Below are 20880 nucleotides of genomic sequence, written 5' to 3'. Positions count from 1 at the left end.
CTTGACTTTCTGAAGTTCACAGTGAGTCCAAGTATTTCATCTGCTTCACAGAAGTAGTCAAGAGTGACCTGGAGCTCTTCAGTTGAGTGGGCACACATGATAATCATCAGCATATTGAAGACCAGTAATGGATGTGTTGGTTATCTTGGATTTTGAAAATAACTTCTTGACATTGAAGACATTTCCATTTATTTCCATTTATGATACCAGATGGAAGTCCATCAGCAACAAGATGCAGAGTACCTGCAATATACTTTATTTACTTGAATAGAAGATGTGGTCTGTCCCCCAGACCAGTCAGCATGGGAAAAAAGCCCCTTGTCTTATATTCACATAAGAAGTCAGGGGGAGGGAAGGGACAGGGGGTGCAGCAGGTGGCTGCTGTGCTTCTGACTGTAGCCCCATTCCTTCCCTACTGTCAGGCACAGCTTGCTTCCAGCTCAGGCTGAGGTATCTCCTGGGCATAGAGCACATTAAAACTTCTTCCCCAGTCTAGACAATCAGCAGCACTGAAACTGATGAATTGCCTTCCAGGCTAGTCAGCAGTGCTGGCGTTGCTGCATGGCCAGGCAAAGGCTGACCTTCCACATGCTATGTTCTGGGATGGAGCTGTCTAAGCAGTGTCTGACAGTGTCGGGGGGGGGGGGGGGGGGGAGGGGGGAGAAGAGGCAGAGGCTAGGGAACAGTGGTGGGGGAAGAGGCAGAAGCTGTGGGAAGCGGGTGGGAGGTGCAGGGCAGGAAGGCTTCAAGGGAAAGAAGTAGGTGGGGCAAAGGGTGAACAGGCTACCTGCCCCCAGCCACTACTTTCCCTGCTGTAGCAGTGAGAAGGCACAGGCAGGGATTCAAGACAACCCTCCAATATCTAGATTCTATACCTGGAAAATTATAACAAATTTATAAGTTTTCCATATATAGAAGCTAATTATTGTTCAGTGTCATCTTACATTAGAGTAAATGTGGTAGATGGAAAAGAGTGTTGCTGCAATCTTATATCCTGGATTGACTCAATTTCTAATAGTGAAGGGGTCCATTTCCAAGCCATTGCTTAGAACAGTGTCTGTTATGTTATTGTGAAGAAGTCTGATAATGGTAACAAATTTTAGTGGACATCCAAGTCTCATCAGGATTTTCCATAGGGTCTCTGTTGATTGAATCAAAGGCTTTAGCCAGGTCAATGAAGACCATGTAAAGATCTCATGTCACTTGCAACACTTCTCCTGCAGTTGTCTAGCAATGAAGATCATATCCATTGTACCTCTGAGCAGTCTGAAACCACTTTGGGTCTCTGGTAGACTCTTCTCAGCCAGGAAAGTGAGTTTATTGAGAATGTGAGCAAGGATCTTCCTAGCTATGGACAGGAGTGCAATACCATGATAATTGCTACTATCTGATCAATCTCCTTTCTTGGATATGGTAACAATTCCGGCATCTCTCAAGTCACTGGGAATCGACTCTTGTTTCTACATTTTCATAATAACAACACATAATTGGTGAGAGAGCTTTTTTTATCCTTATTTATAAATCTCAGCTGGTATTCCATCACAGCCACTTGTTTTGTTGTTCTGCTTAATGTTTTTAATAGCCTCTTGATAAGTTGGAGGATCTGCATGGTAGTCTTTAATGGGGTGCTGTGGATTGGCTTTGATAGTATGGTCTTAATCAGGAGCTTCTGAAAGTGCTCCTTTCACTGTACACTGATGGTGGAGTTGTTACACACCTATGGTGCTAAAGGATCGTTAAAGCATAATCAACCCAGCATGAACACAGAATATGCCTCACACCATTCAACTTAACTAAAATCTAACTTTATTAACACGTTAAATGTATTAATAGTTTCTAGAGTGAGAAAGAGAGAAACACCTAGTCCAATGGTCTCTCCCAATCTCAGTTGTTATTTCACTTCACAGAAAAGGTGGCCAATCAGTTCCTGAAAGTAGAGGGTGATCGTCTGTGGGTAATGGCTGTTTTTCATTCCAGATGTTGTTGGATGACACACACCCAACTTTCTTGTTGCCCCCTTTTTTTGCTTTTTCTTTAACCTTACTCCTCTGATGACTCTTCATTTTTGAGTACTGTTGATTGGTTTCCCTGTGGTCATCATATTGTTCATGTTCTTACCTTGTCGGCATATTCCTTTGTTCTAACAAGCCCATCACATGCACAGATCTTAATTTGTTTTTTTACCACTTTCTTAAGTTGGGTATGCCCTGGGCTCTTAATTTGCTCTGCCCAACAACTCTGGAAATTCCAAGGGCACTGTCCAGTCAGTCCCCTCTTATCACCCATCATTAAGATATCCAATCATATCTCTGATCCCTCTGATTTAGTTGGTTAGTGTCAAGTTCAGTTAATTTGAGCTAGTAACAAGGTTTACACTATACATGCCTATGTTGATAATGCTGGAACATAAGCTTCCTGTAAAAGCGAGCTCAAGGCTATTAGCTGATAGTGCAGATACAAAATGCAAAAGAAAAGTTCAAATGAGGCTATACAAATCTTAAGCAATGGTTAAATAAGGCTGAATATAAAAGAAAAGTTCAAATAATACTATAATTCACCACTTAAGATGGTGCAACTAAAGCTAAATGTGACAAGTTACCCTAACAGAGCTGTCTTTAAAGAGTGTTGTTCCATCACTTTGTATGGGAGCAACAGATACAGAATAGTAATACTTCCCCCTTAATATAGTCTGCATGAATTAATGTGATGGATTGTATGAATGGCAAGTGATACATGCAATAATAAAACCAAGATTTCTTTTTCCAATTAGCCTATAGGAGTTAGGTAGTAAACTCCTACTGAAATGCATTGGGACTCAAGCACCTAACATGACAAACTCCTTGGGTGGAGGGGAGGGGGGACTTTTGGGGGGGAGAATCTCAGCATAATCTATTTTGTCCATTGCCAGGGAATTTATGAATTCAAACAGAATTTAGTAACAAATTTGTCACGGGTGAAGAAGAGCTAATAAAATTAGATTTCAAAAGTTGTAATTTTAAAAGTACTAGTCAAAGAAGTTTAAGTACAGTTTAATATATAGCAGTATTTTCAACAGCAAGGAACAGCTTACTGGGAACTGATGGCTAGAAAATGATATGTAGAGGTTTGCTTTTGGGAACTGGCATGCAGGTAAAGTATATATGTATTAGAACAATGGTCCAGAGCAACAGCAAAGGTTAACTGATTTCTAAAAGCCCTGTTTGTGACAAAGTTTCTTCAAGGCCTACTGTGTCTGACACAGGCAAGCAGCAAGCAGTACCACACTGTTTCCATAACAGAGATATGGGACTCTGCAGCATTGGTGCCAGGTCACAGTGCCCAAGTGCAAAACCCTTGGGATTTCTGGTTTTGGTAGATGGACGACACTGGAAAGAACCATATTAGAATGTGTGCATGTGATGGGTTTGTAAAACAAAGGAATATGCTGACAGGACAGAATGTGGACAATATGACAACCACGGGGAGACCAATCAGTGATGCCCAGGGATGAAGAGTCATCAGAAGGGGGAAAGAATACAAAAGGCGGGATTTCAGAGCAGCAAAGGGTCCCCTAGAGGGGAACCTGAGGCCACCATGAACAGAGGGCACATCACCAGCCTGTCTCACCTACCCCACTGGAGGAAGAGGAGGGGAGGTGGCTCAGCCTCCAACCTCCAGGCTGCTGACATCTGGCATTCAAGAGAGAACCTCAGTGAAGCTTGTGTACTGGCCAGAAGTATAGTCCCTCTGATGACAGCCCTAGGACTGGTAAATATAGAATTGTTTGCATTATTCTTATCTGCTATCACTGTGTATCAATGCCTAATATTGAATGGTCTGGATTTAGGTGGCAGAAGTGGATTGGCTAAGTTTGCAGATGACACCAAGTTATGGGGAAGTGTGGTCATGCTAGAGGATATGCTGGCAATTCAGGCTGATAAAAGGTGGGCGGATAAAAACTTGATGACATTCAACATGGAGAAATGCATGGTGCTTCACCTCAGGAGAAAAACCCATATCATACTTATAGGCTTAGCAGTGCTGTACTCACTAGCACCACGACCAAAAGAGACTTGGGGGGTCATGATTGACCACAAGATGAACATGAGCTACCAAAGGAATGCTGCAGCTGGCAAAGCAAATAAAACTCTGGCTTGCATCTACCAATGCATCTCAAGCAAGATCCAAGAAGTCATCTTTCCACTTTACTTGGACTTGGTGAGGCCACAGCTGGAGTATTGCATCTAATTCTGAACTCCACACTTTAAAAAGGATGTGGAGAAGCTTGAGAGAGTCCAGAGGAGAGCCACATGCATGATTAAAGTTCAAGAGAACAGGTCTTATGAGGAGAGGCTGAGAGGCATGGGACTCTTCAGCCTGGAGAAGCAAAGGCTCAGAGGTGACTTGGCAGCCTTTAAATGTGTAAGGGGCGCATCAGGAACTGGGAGAATGTCTGTTCACCAGGGCACCCCAAGGGAAGACAAGGTGTAATGATCAGAGTCTGCTGGAAGACCGTTTTAGATTGGACATAAGGAAAAACTTCTTTACTGTCTGAGTCTCCAGATTCTGGAATAGACTGACCCCAGAAGTGGTGCAAGCACCTATTCTGGATACTTTTAAGAAATGCTTGGTGGTGTGATCTGACCCCAGCTGACTTCCAGTCCTGATGATCTCACAAGGTCTCTTCCAGTCCCAATGTCTATGAAATCTATGAATGGAGAGGTCATGGTCAGTCTGAGGGCTTGGGTCCACCCAGAACAAGGTATCTGGGCATAAATCCAGTGCCAACAGGAACAATGTGTGTGCATGCCATCTTCTCTCAAGATAAGAGACTATGAACACCACAACAATTGAGTCAGTTGTTCCCCACAGGCCTTTTGCAGTCAGAACTGAATATCTGTTCAAAGTGCTCTTAACACATCCATTATCTCAAAATGATAACGATTCAAACAAAGCATCTGTCACTTTAAGAACATCTGAAATAATAGTTAAGACACCCACCCATGATCAAGCCCAACCTTGTCCACCCTGCAAATATCTATGCCCATCTGTCCTTGTGCAAGTCCATCACAAACCCACAAGGTCCAGGTACATAACTGTTGGCCTGTAGACCATTTTACAGTGCAACTGCAGCATAATCATGTGCTACAGGGCACAGAAGTATTTGTAGTAGCAATTCTTATGCACCTGTGTTCAGACCTTTTTACACCCTTCCATCTCCCTCTACTTTCTATAAACTATTTTGGGCCACTTAACGCCTCATTTTTCTTGTGTGGGTCTCCAGAATAAGTAGCTTAGCCTAGAGAAACTCCTGCTCTGCCATCACCAATATGACCTCTTGAGGCATGGGTAACTAGCTAAAAAGGCATGGCTAAATTCTCGGAGTATAGGAAGCAGCATGCCTTAAACTGTATGCAACAACATGCTTTTGCAGTAGTTTGCTCAACTGGGCATTAACTGCAAGTGTTCAGTGCACTATGGGGATAGAAAAAAGAGAAACATCTCTATAAGCTTTCTAAGGATGCTAACCAATGTTCTAGTAAAGTTCCAGCTGCATACCTCTATTATGTGGAACTTGACAAGTGCTAGTTAGTACTTCGAGCACCCAGCACCTTGCTTCCCATAACTGTTATTCAAGAGATGCTCTTACAGTCAGAAGAGAGGGAGAAGACTATTGCTGAGTGGTCCCATGCTATGGCTACCATTATGGAACCCGGACCTGTGGGACCCTGGAGCAGTTTACTCAGAATGCTTTTTCTGTGGATGATCTGGGAGATTCCTGGAGGGTCCCTTGAGCAGCAAACCTGTGGACACCTACGCAGCAGAGAACAACATGAAATGAGTCTTAGCTCAGTAAATGCTAATGACATGCTTACAATTCTTCTGAAAGGAAAGGGAGTTCCTGATGGATGGCCTGTTCCTGAGGGGAAAGTTAGGATGATTTTGGCTTGGCGTAATTGCTTGCAGTTTATGGCAGAAACCACATACGGTTTGCATAAGTTTGCTCTATCTATCCTGGGCTGTCCCCCTGCACCAAATAGTTTCAAGATCACTGTATGATCACCACACTATCATTGTGTTATCACCAAGGTCACTATAGAAGGTCTAACGTGGCTGCAAGGTGGGGGAAGAAGAATAAAAATCACAAGGTCAGTAGGAAAGGTTTTAGAGTAGTTTTACCTAGTCTAGCTACCATCAAATGATCACATGACTCTTAGGATCTGTTACAAAATATTTATTTTAAAATATTTATTTTGCATAAACATTAAGCATTTATGGATCAAAGCATAAGGGTTCACCGTAATGAGATTACTAGTCATGAGGCATTTGGAACCTTTTGTTGGACAGAAACTAAATGCTGAAAGCAAAATCCTATGTTGCCCATGCTAGTCAATCTCTCTGAAAGCTGTCCAGGGAGCGGGTTGTAGACAATGTTTTCTGTCAACATTCTTATCAACTGGTCACAGATTTTGCTGGGATTTATCAGTGAAGCCTTCAGTAATAAAGTTGAAATAGTTCTTCTCCCCATCCCATAGTGAAGGTTCAGTATCCAGGAAGTGGAAAGAGAATAGTTTGTGACTACTACTCAAGCACCAGCTACTTAGGATGTTATCTACCAAATCCTGGGAAGTGAAACTGGTGAATTTTTCATGCAGTAACAAGTTAGCTGAAAGGGCCAGCCTTGCTGGGCCACCTTCGTAACTGACAAAATTCATTTATAGGTAGTGCAGTGTCCAGGCTTCTAGAAAGCTCCTGTGCATTCCTACTGGCTTCTTTTTTTTAAAGCAGACATGATGCATTGCTTAGTAGAACAGATGCCTTAATCACCATCTCCACTGTACCACCACCACTGCAGGTATGCGTCTCAACCGATTACTGTGCAAGAACAAACCACACTGCTCCAAGATGTCAATCAGTTGTCAGGACCCCATCAGGTCCCTGCTCTTCCAACCTCTCCTACATGCAATGATGAACTGCAGGAGACGAAGCAGATGATTATTTTCTTATAGGAACATAGTAGTGCTATGTAGGCAAGGTATGGAAGGAGAAAACCCCCCCAAAACAAGTAGGGGAATGCAGGCAGCAGGTATTATTACTGATAACTGTATTCTCTTCCTAGACTTAAAGTTTTTCATAGTGCCCTTTATTTAGTTCTATTTTGTTCTGGTTTGGTTGGGTTAAAATAATAGCTTGATTTACATATTTTTTTAAATACTTAGTTGTTATTCATGATTGCCTGGTCTGACCACAGCCATGTCAAGTCATTCATGTTTTGAAGTTTAAACAAAGCTCTGTTGACACTGTTACTACTGCCTGCTCAATTGTAATGTAGGCAAAATACAGCCTTGCAAAAAGATTTTTCTGAAATATAATCACAGAGGTTGTAATCTATAAAAGCCACAATGTTGACACTCAATTACTCCAAAATGGCTAGCACAGAAAGCCAAAATCAAATAAACATGCAACTCAGGAGATAAATCAACACTTCAGTGATCCTCCCCTTACTACCCATCAGGGACAAAACAACTCACCTGTAGTAGTGTGATATAGTCAATTTCTAGAGAGCCAATGCAACCATCTTCTGCACAGATATAGGCTCTTTCACCTTGCACATTGGTACTGAAGGTTTGGAACAACTTCCTTGCACAGATCCATGAACATTCACTTCCTCACATGAAATTTCTGCAGTCACTATTGGTCATCCCGTGTCAGGATCCCATGACTATGTGTTAGTTCTTCTGTTCCACAAATAAGGATGTAAGTTTGGTGTCAGAGCAGCATGCAGAACATGGGCCATATCTTTTAAGCATGTTCCAGATCTGTTTTTCTCTAATTGCTTGTTGACACCCACATTCTGAACTCAAGTGAATCACCAAACTCCTAGTGAATGCAAAACTCCCCTGGATCAGAGATATGAGGAAGGAGCCCCTGCCCTACCATCATAGTTGCTTCACTCTGCTCAATTAAATTGAGCAGTGTGCTATTCAGTAGGGGTGTGTGAAATGGGCTGTATTCGATTTGGATTCGGCCTGAATCAGGGACAGTGATTTGATTCGTTGACTTGGATTGCCGTACCTGATTTGATTCAGCTGAATCTGAAGATTCGATGCTGATTCAAATAATCAGTGATTTGGCCACAGACACAGCTTTAAATGTTTTTTCTACATACCTCGAGGTACCAGGCACGGCTTGTGAATGCTGCGATGCTGGGGTGGACAGACCATCCCAGAGGAGCTGTGGAGGGGGAGGCTGCATGCTTGATGGCGAACCCATAAGTGGACCAGAAGTATTTCTGAGCTGGGGGAACACGGGGGAGGGGGAGCTCCCCAGTAGACGCGGAAGTGGACCGGAATTGTTTCTGGTCCACATCCAGGTCTGCCAAGTGCGCTGGGGAGCCCCCGCGCTCCTGTGGGATGCTCCATCTGCCCCACCATCGCAGCATTCACAAGCCACCTGCTACCTTGGGGTATGTAGAAAGAACATTTAAAGCCGAATTGGTGAATCTTTCTGAATCTCTCTGAATCAATTCGGAGGGTTCCAATTTGATTCAGAGAGATTAAAGGGTCTCCTGATTCAATAAGGATTCGAAGATTCGGCCACCAAATTGGACCAAATCTTCGCCAAATCGAATCAGGGACTGAAGCTTCGCACAGGCCTGCTATTCAGTCCCTGTGCCATTCAGGCTGCAGTGTTAGGTCTATTGAGGAAAGATTCCTAGGAAAGCTCTACTCCACAGTATAAGGGAACTTGGGATACAACAGAAAGAGTGGGCAGGAAAGGGGTGAATCTTTTGGCATGAGTATTATGTAGCTCTACTCAGCATTATTATTCCATCCTTTTCTTGATTTACTGCAAGCCTGAATGCCATAGGAAGAGCCTTCCAACAGCTGCTTAGTTGATCAGAGTGCCATCACTCTAACCGAAGACCTTGCCCACTGAAGACATTAGGATTTCACTATTTTTACTATAATAGACTATTCAACGACTTCCTGCCATTCCTTATTAGGCCTTCTACATGTATCACTCTCCTTTACTGGCCCTAGAATTTGTCATACTTTATTTTCAAAGGGATAAGTAATTTTTCTTTCTTTGTAAGTCTCTGGATACTACACAATATAAAACAGTAGGCATCATATAATGGTCTCATGTGTCTGAAGATTGACTTTTCTTAATATTAATTTGAAGCTAAAAGTTCACTACAGAAAAAAGCAGCAAGCATTTCTCATCTGTGTATGTGCCTTAAGTTTTCTCTCTCATCAAACTATTTACTAAATTAATGCTTCTAAATATCTACATTAACTAGTTGAGGCCAACTGTTAATGACTGGATAACCTCATCCAAACACATCACCTTTATATTGGATTTGGCTTTATCCTGCTTGGTAAGCCCCATTTTTCTTCCCACTTCCTTCAGTTTCTGACCATTAATCCATACCTTCTCTGTGTTACAACTATCTATCCAAATTTATCAGTGTACCCTGGAAGTTGTTGTAGGTCAATTAAATTCACACATCCTGAGAATTTTGTGATGCCCTGCCTTTTTTTTTTCATAGCCATATTAAATAGCAACATGCATTTATTCTATATGACCGTCAAATATGGCAGAGATTTTATTCTCTGAAAGTTTTTATATTTCATTTTGTTCCCCCTTTCTCAAAACTTGGTATGGGTTAATTGCATCTTAAATACTAATGAGACTATGTATGCTAGTCAATTAAGGCATGACGATGCAGTAAACAAGCCACAAAGTTATTCCACATCATGTACAACTTGTGGCACATTTGTATTAGGGCTTAAACTGAATGTGTGTCCAGAACCCGTGTCAAAATCCCGTGTGCCACCCAGTTGGGTGGCATGAGGTTTGATGACTCCCCACACACAGGGAGCCCAGCATTGGTCCGCAGTTTGGTGCCAGGCTCCCTGTACTGAGTGGTATATGAGGCTTGATAGCTTGATGTGCACAGGAAGTCTAGCACCAGGCTGATGCCAGGCTCTCTGTGTGTGGAGCCCATCAAGCCCTGTGTGTAGCTGGACAGCATATGGGTGTACAGAGAGGCTGGCATTAGACTGAGGCAGCTTAGTGCCGGGCTCCCTGTGTGCCCAGCTGATTGTCAACTGGGACCAGGGATTGGTTTGGTTCCCAGCCTCAACTGACAGTCAGCCACTTAGTTTCATCTTGCTGGTGCAGGAGAAGCCCAGGTTTATGAACCAAGACTTCACCTGCACCAGCAAGTTAGGCATGATTGAGATCTAATCCCTGATCTTAGGATGGGCTACAGGCTTCTTTTAAATTTTCCTTGCACTATTTTTAAAGATCCTCTTGTTCTAATTATATTTTGGTTGTTAAAATAGTCCATTCCTGGTGGTAAGTGGGACAGGGATACTACCTTGTGCCACACATTACACTTCTTATCTAAGGAATCATGCTACAGAAAGGATCTCAGGGCACTCCAGGGTGCTGCATCACCCTGGTTGAGAATCACTGTTCTAGCAGATAAAAGAAAATAAACCAAACTAACTTTCTTTAAGTTGGACACTGCAACCACTGTCAGAAAATTTGGAGAAGAGAATGTAAAAATGATAGATGTAATAGTGTAGCTGGTAAAATTTATTGGGCTCTTTAAACATAGCAGATTCTCAATTGAATTTGATCATACTGCTGTGGCTAGTTGTAAAAACACTTCTAATACTGGAATGATCTTGCAGTTAGGATGGGTTCTGAGAATATCAAACAGAATATTGTCTCTTCCATAGAAGCTGATGCTATTGATGTAGAAGTTATTATAGGTACCAGATTCTGAAACTGTATGGTAGTTTTGGACTCCTGAAACATCCTTCTCCAGAGAACTGAACACAGAACTGGAAGTGACCTCAGGGATCAGTCTACCAGTATCACTTTATCCATTTATCAAGTACCATCTTTAAAAATAGTTCGTTTTTTGCTTCCCTTATTCTGATTGGAAGGCTGTTCAAAAGGCTTAAGATTCCTAACCATTTAGAGCAGTATTTCAATTTCTAGCCTAAATTTGCTCATGGCTTTTTTATACCCATATGTCATTGTGCAAATTTCATCCTTTAGGTTTAGTGGTTCTTTTTCTTTTTTTCCTTATGAGGTGATCTTTCTCTCCCATTGCTGTCCCATGGGCAGAACACATATCCCCTCTTCAGCCTTCATTTTGTCAGATTTGTTAAAATTAAATTAATCAGACTATCACTCAATTCTTTACACCTTTGCTTAACAGAATACATTGCACTTATCATTCTCAATTCACTTTTATTATAAATATTTACACAATAGGAAAAGCAACTGCTATGACACTTTAATCATTTTGTAAGTTAATCTTCAGGAACAATCTTTAATAAATTTAACAGGTAACCTACCTCTTTGTAATATAAAAATGTTGATAAGTATCATGGTACTATAACTGGGTGGTTTGTGGTGGCACCTAAAAGCAAGTGTAGCCACTAACAGTTGGAAGGCACAAATATGGGAATATTTATACTGCAGCAGCAAATACGTATTTATATAATCAATTTAAGTGACTTTCCCCCAAGAGCTTTGTTCTTGCTTTAAAACAGGGATTGGCAACTTACAGCCTATGAGCAGGATCCAGCCCATAAAACATTTTATCCCGCTCATGAAGCTGAGATACTGACAATTTCAGTTGGAGGGCGAGCAGGTAGGACAAAACTTCTGAAGTGGTAATAGGGGGGAGAACTAACATGCATAGCAGTGGCCAGGAGAAGTGGCTGTGGTGGTTATGGGAATGGCTGGGTCAGAAGTGTTGAGTCAAGGCCCGGGAACAGTGTTATTTGAGCCTGTTACTCCTCAAAGGTTGCCGACCCCTACTTTAGATGAATGAAAACGAAGATCTTATTCTGTTTTTTGTTATAATTGAGTTTCCCTAAAAGTTTCAGTAGTCAGCAGACTGATTAAATAACCTTCGGTGAGTGGTAATACTGAAATAACATTACTTGAATCACAGCAATATTCATAGTTACAAGCAGTTGTCAGAGGACTCAACATACTGGAGGGTAGTACTGTAGAACTATCTGAATTAACTCAATATCAGAAAATATTTAATTCTTGTAAGCTTGTGTTATTTAGTGAAGGGGAAAGAACACAACAAATCCCATTTTTTCAAATATACAAAAAAGGAAAAAAGCAAAACTCCCACTACTGTCATGATATGTTAGATTTCTCATCTCATGATTTACAAGCATCATCAAAACCCCCAAATTTACCAAATATTAACTTTTATTCTAGTTTTTCTAAGTATATTCAGTTCATAATGATCATCTTTGAAAGCAATGGAAATAAGGGATCAAAATATACAATGAATAACTAAAATACAGAACTGAAGTCAGCAAAAAAAAAAAAAAAACCTACCAAAAAACCCCCTCATTTTCAAGATTCTCAAAACATGTTTGGAAAATCCATAATATAAATAAGTAATAATACACATGACAGTTAGGAAAGAGCCTGAGTGAATACCATCCATAACATTATTAATCCTTTGGCCCTGAATTATTGATAAGTAAAAAATATAATACTTTAAATGGAAACAACTGCATAATATAGTTATTGAGGTAGATTATAAATCTTTTGTTGAGGTTTCCAAAGGAAGCAAAGTAATTGATTGTATATCACAAAATGGTCCATAACGTCCACAAACATCTTTTGCCTGTATAGTAAAATAGTACTTCTTTAATACTGTGAACTGTGATAAAGAACAAGCCATTGGCAGGGGTAAAGCCTTTATTTCTCCTATTTTCTTCCACCGTGATACAGTTCTGTGATTAGAGCTTTCATGGAACAGGAACAAGTGATAACTCTCTATAGGTGCACACTTGGGATCAATTTCTGTAACAGTCCATGAAAGTGCAATACCTGCTGGATTTTGCACCTGAGCCAATTTTAGTTCAGGCTTCTGAGGAGGAGGAGTGTCTTTGAATTCATCTGTAAGTTTTGGATATGGAGGTATCCTTGGAAATGGAGGAGGATGGGAAAACTGTTCAAGAGCCTAGGAAGCATAAAAACAAAACACATAATAAAGAATGCTGTAGTTTCACATGAGATATGTACCGGTCCAAAATTTCTTAGGACTATGAGGATAAGACTACTATGGTAAAAACAAAGATATTTTGTGAATTTGTTTTCTTTACTCTAAAAGGATCATCATTTTTCTCTGCTTTTTCATTCTGGTTATATGTTACTTAGATTTTTTTAAAGTGGCAATTTAAGAAGACTTACTGTAAACCAAGTATCTTATGATTTTATCTGAAGATTATCTGCTGATGCTACATAGGCTACATCTATATGGCTGTCTCCTAAACTAGAAACAATCTAACTATATCCACAACAGGCTAATTAGCTTGGTCTAACTAATTAGCATGGTCATTCAGCAGTATTAATCATGCTGCCCCATAGATATAGCTAAACAGCTTCCACCTCAGAAAGCAACCCATCTAGAGCAACACTGTGCTTGAGGGACCACTGCAAAGTATGGCAAGTTTGCTATATAAACCTAGGCATAAACACAGGGTTTTGCTGACACTTTACAGAAATCCTATGCTCCTTCTCCTGACACAGAAGATACTGTTAAGAAACAGAAGAATATCTGCAGGCAAAGTTTGTTTACTGCTGCATTATTGCACTTTGATAAATTTACAAAAATTATATGCAGAGATTCACCCACAGAGCAACACTACAGTGAAAGTGCACAGTGAACTTCAACAGCTTGACACAAAGCTGATAGTCTGGAATAGCTATCATATGATAAAGTCAAGACAACACTCAGGGCACAGACAGAAGTTACATTTTTCACATGATTGACCCCCTGAAAGTGCTCTACAGCTGTTCTGAGACACATGCATGGCTGCAGAGCACTTTTAAAGTGGCTCATCATCTGTTGAGTATGTATGTTTTTGCTCAATAAAACATAAAAGATAGTCTAATGGGATCAGAGATGCAGGTGCAGATACTCATTATCTACAGCGAACATTTGTAGGCTTTGCTAGAAGATGGATTAATACAACCATTCAGAGTCAACTCCATCAAAGGTTCCGTTAAAAGCACTGACCAAAGTAAGCATCGCTGTGGATGGAACAAGCCATTTTCATATGTTGCTTACTTAGACTAGAACGTGTGGGAAAATTACTTCTCCCAAGACTAATGGATAAGAGTGAATGATAAGACCAGCACAAGAAACCAAAATAAGGATGAATGCTCAAGGTCTAAGATGACACAGTAAATATGGCTTCCTACTTAGTGGGAGGGTTGTATTATGTCTCCATGTAGACACTAGGATGTTGTGATGTCACCAAACAATGTTTTAGTATTTGATGAGAACTAAAAGGTACACAACTTCTGTAAACAAGAAGTTGTATAAGGAGGCTGAGGGAGTCCTTAATATTTTTGCCCCCTAAGCTTATTATACCTATCTATACCCTTCCACAAGTATCCTGGCTGACACGCTATAATCTGTTGGCCATGTGTTGTAATGAGTAGGTGCTTTGTAAGTAATAAACCCTGCCAAGCTTTTGTCTTTAAAGTACTGTGCCTGTGGTCACTCCTTCTGCAATAAGATCTTCAGGGGACACACACCATCTGCAACAGCACAGACAACATCTTAGCACCACACACAAACTGAGGGAGTCTAACAATATTATTTCATTATCACGTGTGCAGTATGTTTGAAGATCCTACTACTTTTTTGGTACCTTTGGCCAAACATTTGGGGTGCCGACAGACGTTAGCTACCCACTCCCCCCCTAAACAAACAAACCCCAGTGCTTTACCAGAAAGCAGCAGATTATGGACCCTGGACTTCAGAAAACCAGTCTTAGACTCCCTCAGGGAACAGATGGGCATGATCCCCCGGGAGGCTAGTCTGAGGGGGAAAGGAGGAGAGATGGTTTATTTTAAAGATACTTTACTGAGGGCACAGGAACAAACCATCGTGATGTGCAGGAACAATAGCAAATATGGCAGGCAACCAGAATGGCTTAGCAGAGAACTCTTCAGTGAGCTTAAACAAAAAAAAAGGAAGCTTACAAGAAGCGGAAGCTTGGACAGAAGACTAGGGTGGAGTGTAAGAATATTGCTCGGGTATGCACGGATGGAAAGGCAAAGCACAATTGGAGTTGAAGTATGTTAGCAACAAGAGGAAGGTCAGGGAAAGTGTGGGTCCCTTACTGCATAGGGAAGGCAACCTAGTATGAGATGAGGCAGAAAATGATGAAGTAGTCAATGTCTGTTTTAACTTTGGTCTTCACAGGCAAAGTAATCTCCCAGCCCGTTGCACTAGGCAGCACAGTTTGGGGAGAAGGTGAGCGGCCCTCAGTGGTTAAAGAACAGGTTATGGGCTATTTATAAAAGCTGGACATGTACAAGTGCATGGGACCATATGGGATGCATCCAAGGGTGCTGAGGGAGTTGGCTGATGTGATAGCAGAGCCACTGGCCATTATCTTTAAAAACTCGTGGTGATTGGGGGAGGTCCCAGGCTATTGGAAAAGGGCAAATATAGTGTCTGTCTTTAAGAAAGGGAAGGTAGAGGATCCAGGGAACAACAGACCAGTCAGCCTCACCTCAGTCCCTGAACAAATAATAGAGCAGGTCCTCAAGGAATCCATTTCTAAGCACCTGGAGGAGAAGAAAGTGATCAGGAACAGTCAGCATGGATTCATCACGGGAAAGTCATGCCTGACCAACCTGACTGCCTTCTGTAATGAGATAACTGGCTCTGTGGATGCAAAGAAAGCAGTGGACGTGATATACCTCGATTTTAGCAAGGCTTTTGATACTTTCTCCCACAGCATTCTTGCAAGCAAGCTGAAGAAATATGGGCTGGATGAATGGACTTTAAGGTGCATAGAAAGTGGGCTGCATTATCAGGCTCAGAAGGTAGCGATCAATGGCCCGAGGTCTAGCAGGTAATATCCAGTATCCAATAGAGTGCCCCAGGGGTCAGTACTGGGGCCAGTTTTGTTCAATATTTTCATTAAGAATCTGGAAGATGGGATGTATTGAATCCTAAGGCAAGTTCATGGATGCCACCAAGCTGGGGGTGTAGCAGATACAATGGAGGGTAGGGTTAGCATTCAGAGTGACCTAGAGAAATTTGAGGATTGGGCCAAAAGAAATCTCATGAGGTTCAACAAGAAGAAATGCAAAGTCTTGCACTTAGGATGGAAGAACCCCATGCACTGCAACAGCCTGGGGACTAACTAGCTAAGCAGCAGCTCTGCAGAAAAGGACCAGGGGGTTACAGTGGACAATAAGATGGATTCAAGTCAACAGTGTGCCTTTGCTGCCATGAAGGCTAACAGCATACTGGGCTGCAGAAGTAGGAATGTTGTCAGCAGATTGAAGGAAGTAATTATTCCACTCTATTCTGCACTGGTGAGGCCACATCTGGAGTACTATGTCCAGTTTTGGAACCCCTCCCCCCTCCACCATACAGAAAGTATGCGGACAAGTTGAGAGTCCAGTAGAGGGCAATTAAAATGGTTAGGGAGCTGGGGCACATGCCTTCTAAAAAGAGGCTGAGGGGGCTGGGCTTATTTAGTCCGGAGAAGAGAAGACTGAGGGGAGATTTGATAGCAGCCTTCAACTATCTGAAGGGTGGTTCAGAAGAGGAGGGAGCTAGGCTGTTTTCAGTGGTGGCAGATGACAGAACAAAGAGCAATGGTCTCAAACTGCAGCAAGGGAGGTTTAGGTTGGATATTAAGAAACATTCTGACTAGGAAGGTGGTGAAGCACTGGAATGGATTACCTAGCGAGGTTGTGGAATCTTCCCCTTGGAGATTTTTTAGGCCTGGCTTGACAAAGCCCTGACTGGAATGATGTAGTTGGAGATGTTCCTGTTTTGAGCAGGAAGTTGTACAAGATGACCTCCTGAGATCCCTTCAAACCCTAATTTTCTATTATTCTATGGAAAAGGAAGCATATTAGTTTCACCGAGCTCCCCAGCATCTGTATACACTGGGCACTTCAGCAGGGTTTTTTGGAACTTTTATCCCAAGCTGATTCAATCACCTATTGGATAAAAGCACCAAAAAGCCCAGCTGAAGTATGTAATCTATGCAGACGCTGAGCAAATCCAGGTCAAACTAACGTGATGCCTCTTCTCATCATGCACTGTGGTAGGTGCGGGGGTGTACCAAGCAGAAAGTAATGTGCTGGTTTTTTTTTCACATCTGTAAGTAACAGATGGACCCCAGCAAGCCATCTACACTCCAGTCTGGGTGAGCCAAGCCAAAGGAGCAGAGGCAGGCCCATGGGATATTCAAATCAATGGAAGGGCAGCCAAGCTCAGAGTTCAGTGGGAATATATAAAATCATTTTCATTCACCTGTGAGCTTGTTCTAGCAACTGACACAAAAGAAGCTTGTTTTGTGGGAAGAGCTTTAGAGAATACTGCTCCAACACTAGCTGGACCCTGTTTGGACATGTCAGCTCTTGCAGACAAACAAAACCCCCAAAATGGTGCTTTACTTTAAACTCAGTGCCTTCCCATGCCATGCCCAGAAGAGGCATGCACCTTAGTTGGACCAGGCTCACCCGACGTCTGTAGAGATCAGGGCTTGTGTGTGGCTTTTTTGGTGCTTTCATCGAATAACTGATTGAATCAGCTTTAGCTAGAAGAGCCAAACCCCCCCTGCTGAAATGCCCAATCTATATAGATGCTGCAGAGCTGGGTCAAAGTAATGCGCTGCTTCCTCTGGTAAAGTACTTTTTGTTTTTTTTACATCTGCAAGCACCCGTCACGTACAGGGGTAGTGCCACAGAGAACCATTTAGGTCACAGCTACAGACCGTTTTTTAGGACCACTTATAATCAATCAAATCATCTTCTCTGCAAACACCTTTTCTAACAGTCATGGTAACTACTGAAAACGGCAAGAAGTAGAAGTTTTACACTACCCCAAAGGAGCTGGGAACTCAGCTTTTCTAGTGTATCAAGTATCATGTTTAATTGCAGACGTTTTTAAGCAGTTAACTGCTACAAACCATGCCAGAAACATAGTGAGGGAAAAATAAAATAGAACATCTATACATACCATATCCAATCACTCTTTAGAGAGTTGTATTTTTCTAGCCCTACCCACTGAACTCAGAATCCTAACTGTCCTACACATGTGTATATAGATATTGCACCTTTATAATTTTCAGACCTTCAGTCTAGCAATTTTTTTTTAGGCACAGCAATGGAACTTAGCACAAGCATTCCTGGACCTATGGCCCCTTTTCACTTTCAACTTCAGAAAGATAACATTTTTTCTAGATTAAAAGCTTTCCTTGCCTGGTCTTTGCCTCTACAGCAATGTTTCCCATAAGCATTTTTAAAAATGGCTCATTTTAGCATGAAGCAATACTCAATTACTGTTTTTTCTGTGTTTGGATTAGAATCCCCATGTTTCAGGAGTCATTATTACAGTAAAAATATTTCTTTTAAGAAATAGTCACTAAAGCTTTTTTTACTATTGTTTTTATATTACAATAGGGCCTCCTAGTGGTTTAAACGAAGAAAGCTATTCTTTGTTAAGGAGTTAGCTTAATACAAATGAAATAACAATGTTACTTCATCCTGAAAAATGTTCCTATTACCATTTTAATTTTTCTTAAATTGCATATTATACGACCTGTGGACCTTGAGAGCTGGAATTTGCAAATTCCAAAACGTAAAAATAAAGAAACAATAAAAAGTACCTGACATGATGTTTGTTCTGTTAGCTCGAGACAATTCAATTTAGGACTTGCTGGCTTTGAAACAGTTTTGTTAAGCATAGATTTCTGTTTTTCATTTACTTTATCTGTAAACAAAATGCAAGTTTTAAATACAACTTTACCTATATAATCGACCTGAATTAAAGACATTACTTCATTCCTGTTTACTTTATTTGCATATATACATATGTCAACCCACAGATTTGAAAGCCAACTGTTCCTACAACTGCTTGTTATTAACTTTTCCTTTCATCTAAGATAATAACATTTGGAGAAAACAACAACAACCAGGAAAGACGTGTTGCTGTAAGGAGAAAACAGATACTATTCAGTGAACTTTAGATACTGATCAAAAGTTTTTTTTAGTATCATAAAATTGCTTCTGCACATGGACCTGAGCAAAAGAGGAAAGCATTAGCAGTCTTCAGGAAAGAAGATGAAAGAGGCATAATTTAAAAAGAGCATCTGAGTTGTCTCCAAAGACAAGAGCTGAGTAAAAGCTATGGCACAATAATGCTTTAATAGTCTCTCAAGCAAAAATTAAAAATATACCTTGGCCCTACATATCTTGGATTTAGGTAAATATGATAATTCAAACTTAAGATGACCCCCATGAGTAATTAGATTCTATACAAAGAAAAAGTATAAATTTGTTATAATTTTCCATGCATATAATCTATTGTTTGATGGGATGGTTTAGTTGAGGATGATCCTGCCTTGAGCAGGGGCTAGACTAGATGACCATATGCGGTCTCTTTCAGCTTTACTTTCCTAAGGTTACTACTAGAGTGGAGAGATAAAGATACATTTTCCTTTTAAGAAATAGGTACAATTTCCAAATCAGCAAAAGTATTTTTCTTTCAAATAAAGTAATTTATACATACACCTATATTTTAGTTTGATTTTCATCATCCCTACAAACAAGAAATCATTTCCTCCCTCACCTTTATTAGAGTGGTGCTTTTCTTCTTCCGTTAGATCAATCACGGAGACTTTTGGTTTTTTTTCTGCAATCTGTAAAAAGAGTGTCAATTCCAATTAAATTATTTCTACAATGGTAGAATCTTAAATTCTAGCATAAATGCTATTAAAGTTCAGGAATGAAAGTGTGTTTGGTAGCTTATATTTTTTAAACAAAACTTTTCTCATGTAAGTGAAAGACAGCAGAACTAACCACTGCGGATCTGTAGAAACTCTGGCAATTAGAAACATATTGCATAGACCTTAACAGATAACCAAAAGAGTCAACCAAGTAACAACACCATCTATAAATATATATTATATAAAAAAGGACTAGATATCCCAACACAAAAAACTCTTGCCTCTGTATAGAGATGTGGGCGCAAAATTTTCCAGTGCTTTATTTTTCTGTGGGAAATTTTCCATTTCTAAAAATTCATTGTTTCATAAAATTAGTTAGTCTCAATGAATGGATGCCAATACAATATTAGGCAAGCTTGGCAGTTTCAAAGTTGTAATTAATGTTTTTCAGGTGATTATCCCTATGAAGTGAGAGAGAGAGTACCATATATGTTTTATTGATTTGTAAACAGGAGGGTAAAAACACTCACATAATAATCTAAACCAAAAATCAAGTTATGAATTCACTTAATTGGCTATGCAGGTCAAATCAGAACCAAAGCTAAAATTCTTATTTCATCTCAGGCTGCAAGTGAAAGCAAAACCAAATCTAAAACTGTGATTAATTTTTGTTTCACTTTCAGTTCAGCAAACACACAGAGCAGTGTCTCATTTCTTTTCTGGAGTTGGGGGAGTTGGAAGTGTTTGCCTAAGAACTGTTAGTTTTTTAGTGCTTTTGGTTTAAAGTAGTCATTATAATGCCTACTCAAAAAAACAACAACTAGTGTGTGGCATCATTATAGTGAAGTTCAAGCCACTGAAGGAAGGAAGAAAGTTGGTAGATGTAAATATTACGGGCAGGAGTATGCTAACAACACAACAAGAATGAAGAAACATTTAATAACACGTAGAAACTGTCCTGAAAGAGTACAAGCCATATACAGAAAGCTAATACAACAAAGTGGTCGAACAACATCATCTGAGAAAAGTCTACTTCAGGAATCCTATGCAAGTAAACAAATTAATATGTTAAACAACAGACAGTATAGACTAGCATCTTGTATTGTTTTAAAACAATTTTAAAAGT

General features: G+C 40.6%; 1 protein-coding gene across 1 annotated transcript in view; it reads right to left on the bottom strand.

Moving 5' to 3' along the window:
• Positions 1 to 11247: 11247 nt before the first annotated feature.
• Positions 11248 to 20880, bottom strand: part of ATF7IP2 (activating transcription factor 7 interacting protein 2) — a 59440-nt gene continuing 49807 nt past the window's right edge. Inside the window, exons 9-11 of the mRNA XM_025203226.1 lie at positions 19658 to 19727; positions 18696 to 18799; positions 11248 to 13003 (exon numbers count right to left, since the gene is read on the bottom strand). Of these exons, the coding sequence (XP_025059011.1) occupies positions 12575 to 13003; positions 18696 to 18799; positions 19658 to 19727 (603 nt within the window). The 3' untranslated portion in view covers positions 11248 to 12574. The remainder of the gene's footprint in view (positions 13004 to 18695; positions 18800 to 19657; positions 19728 to 20880) is intronic.

Source organism: Alligator sinensis, unplaced genomic scaffold (assembly GCF_000455745.1).
Source record: "Alligator sinensis unplaced genomic scaffold, ASM45574v1 scaffold73_1, whole genome shotgun sequence".
NCBI classification, from domain to species: Eukaryota; Metazoa; Chordata; order Crocodylia; family Alligatoridae; genus Alligator; species Alligator sinensis.
Note: the sequence above shows the minus strand (reverse complement) of the source record. Positions and strands in the feature narration are given on the sequence as shown.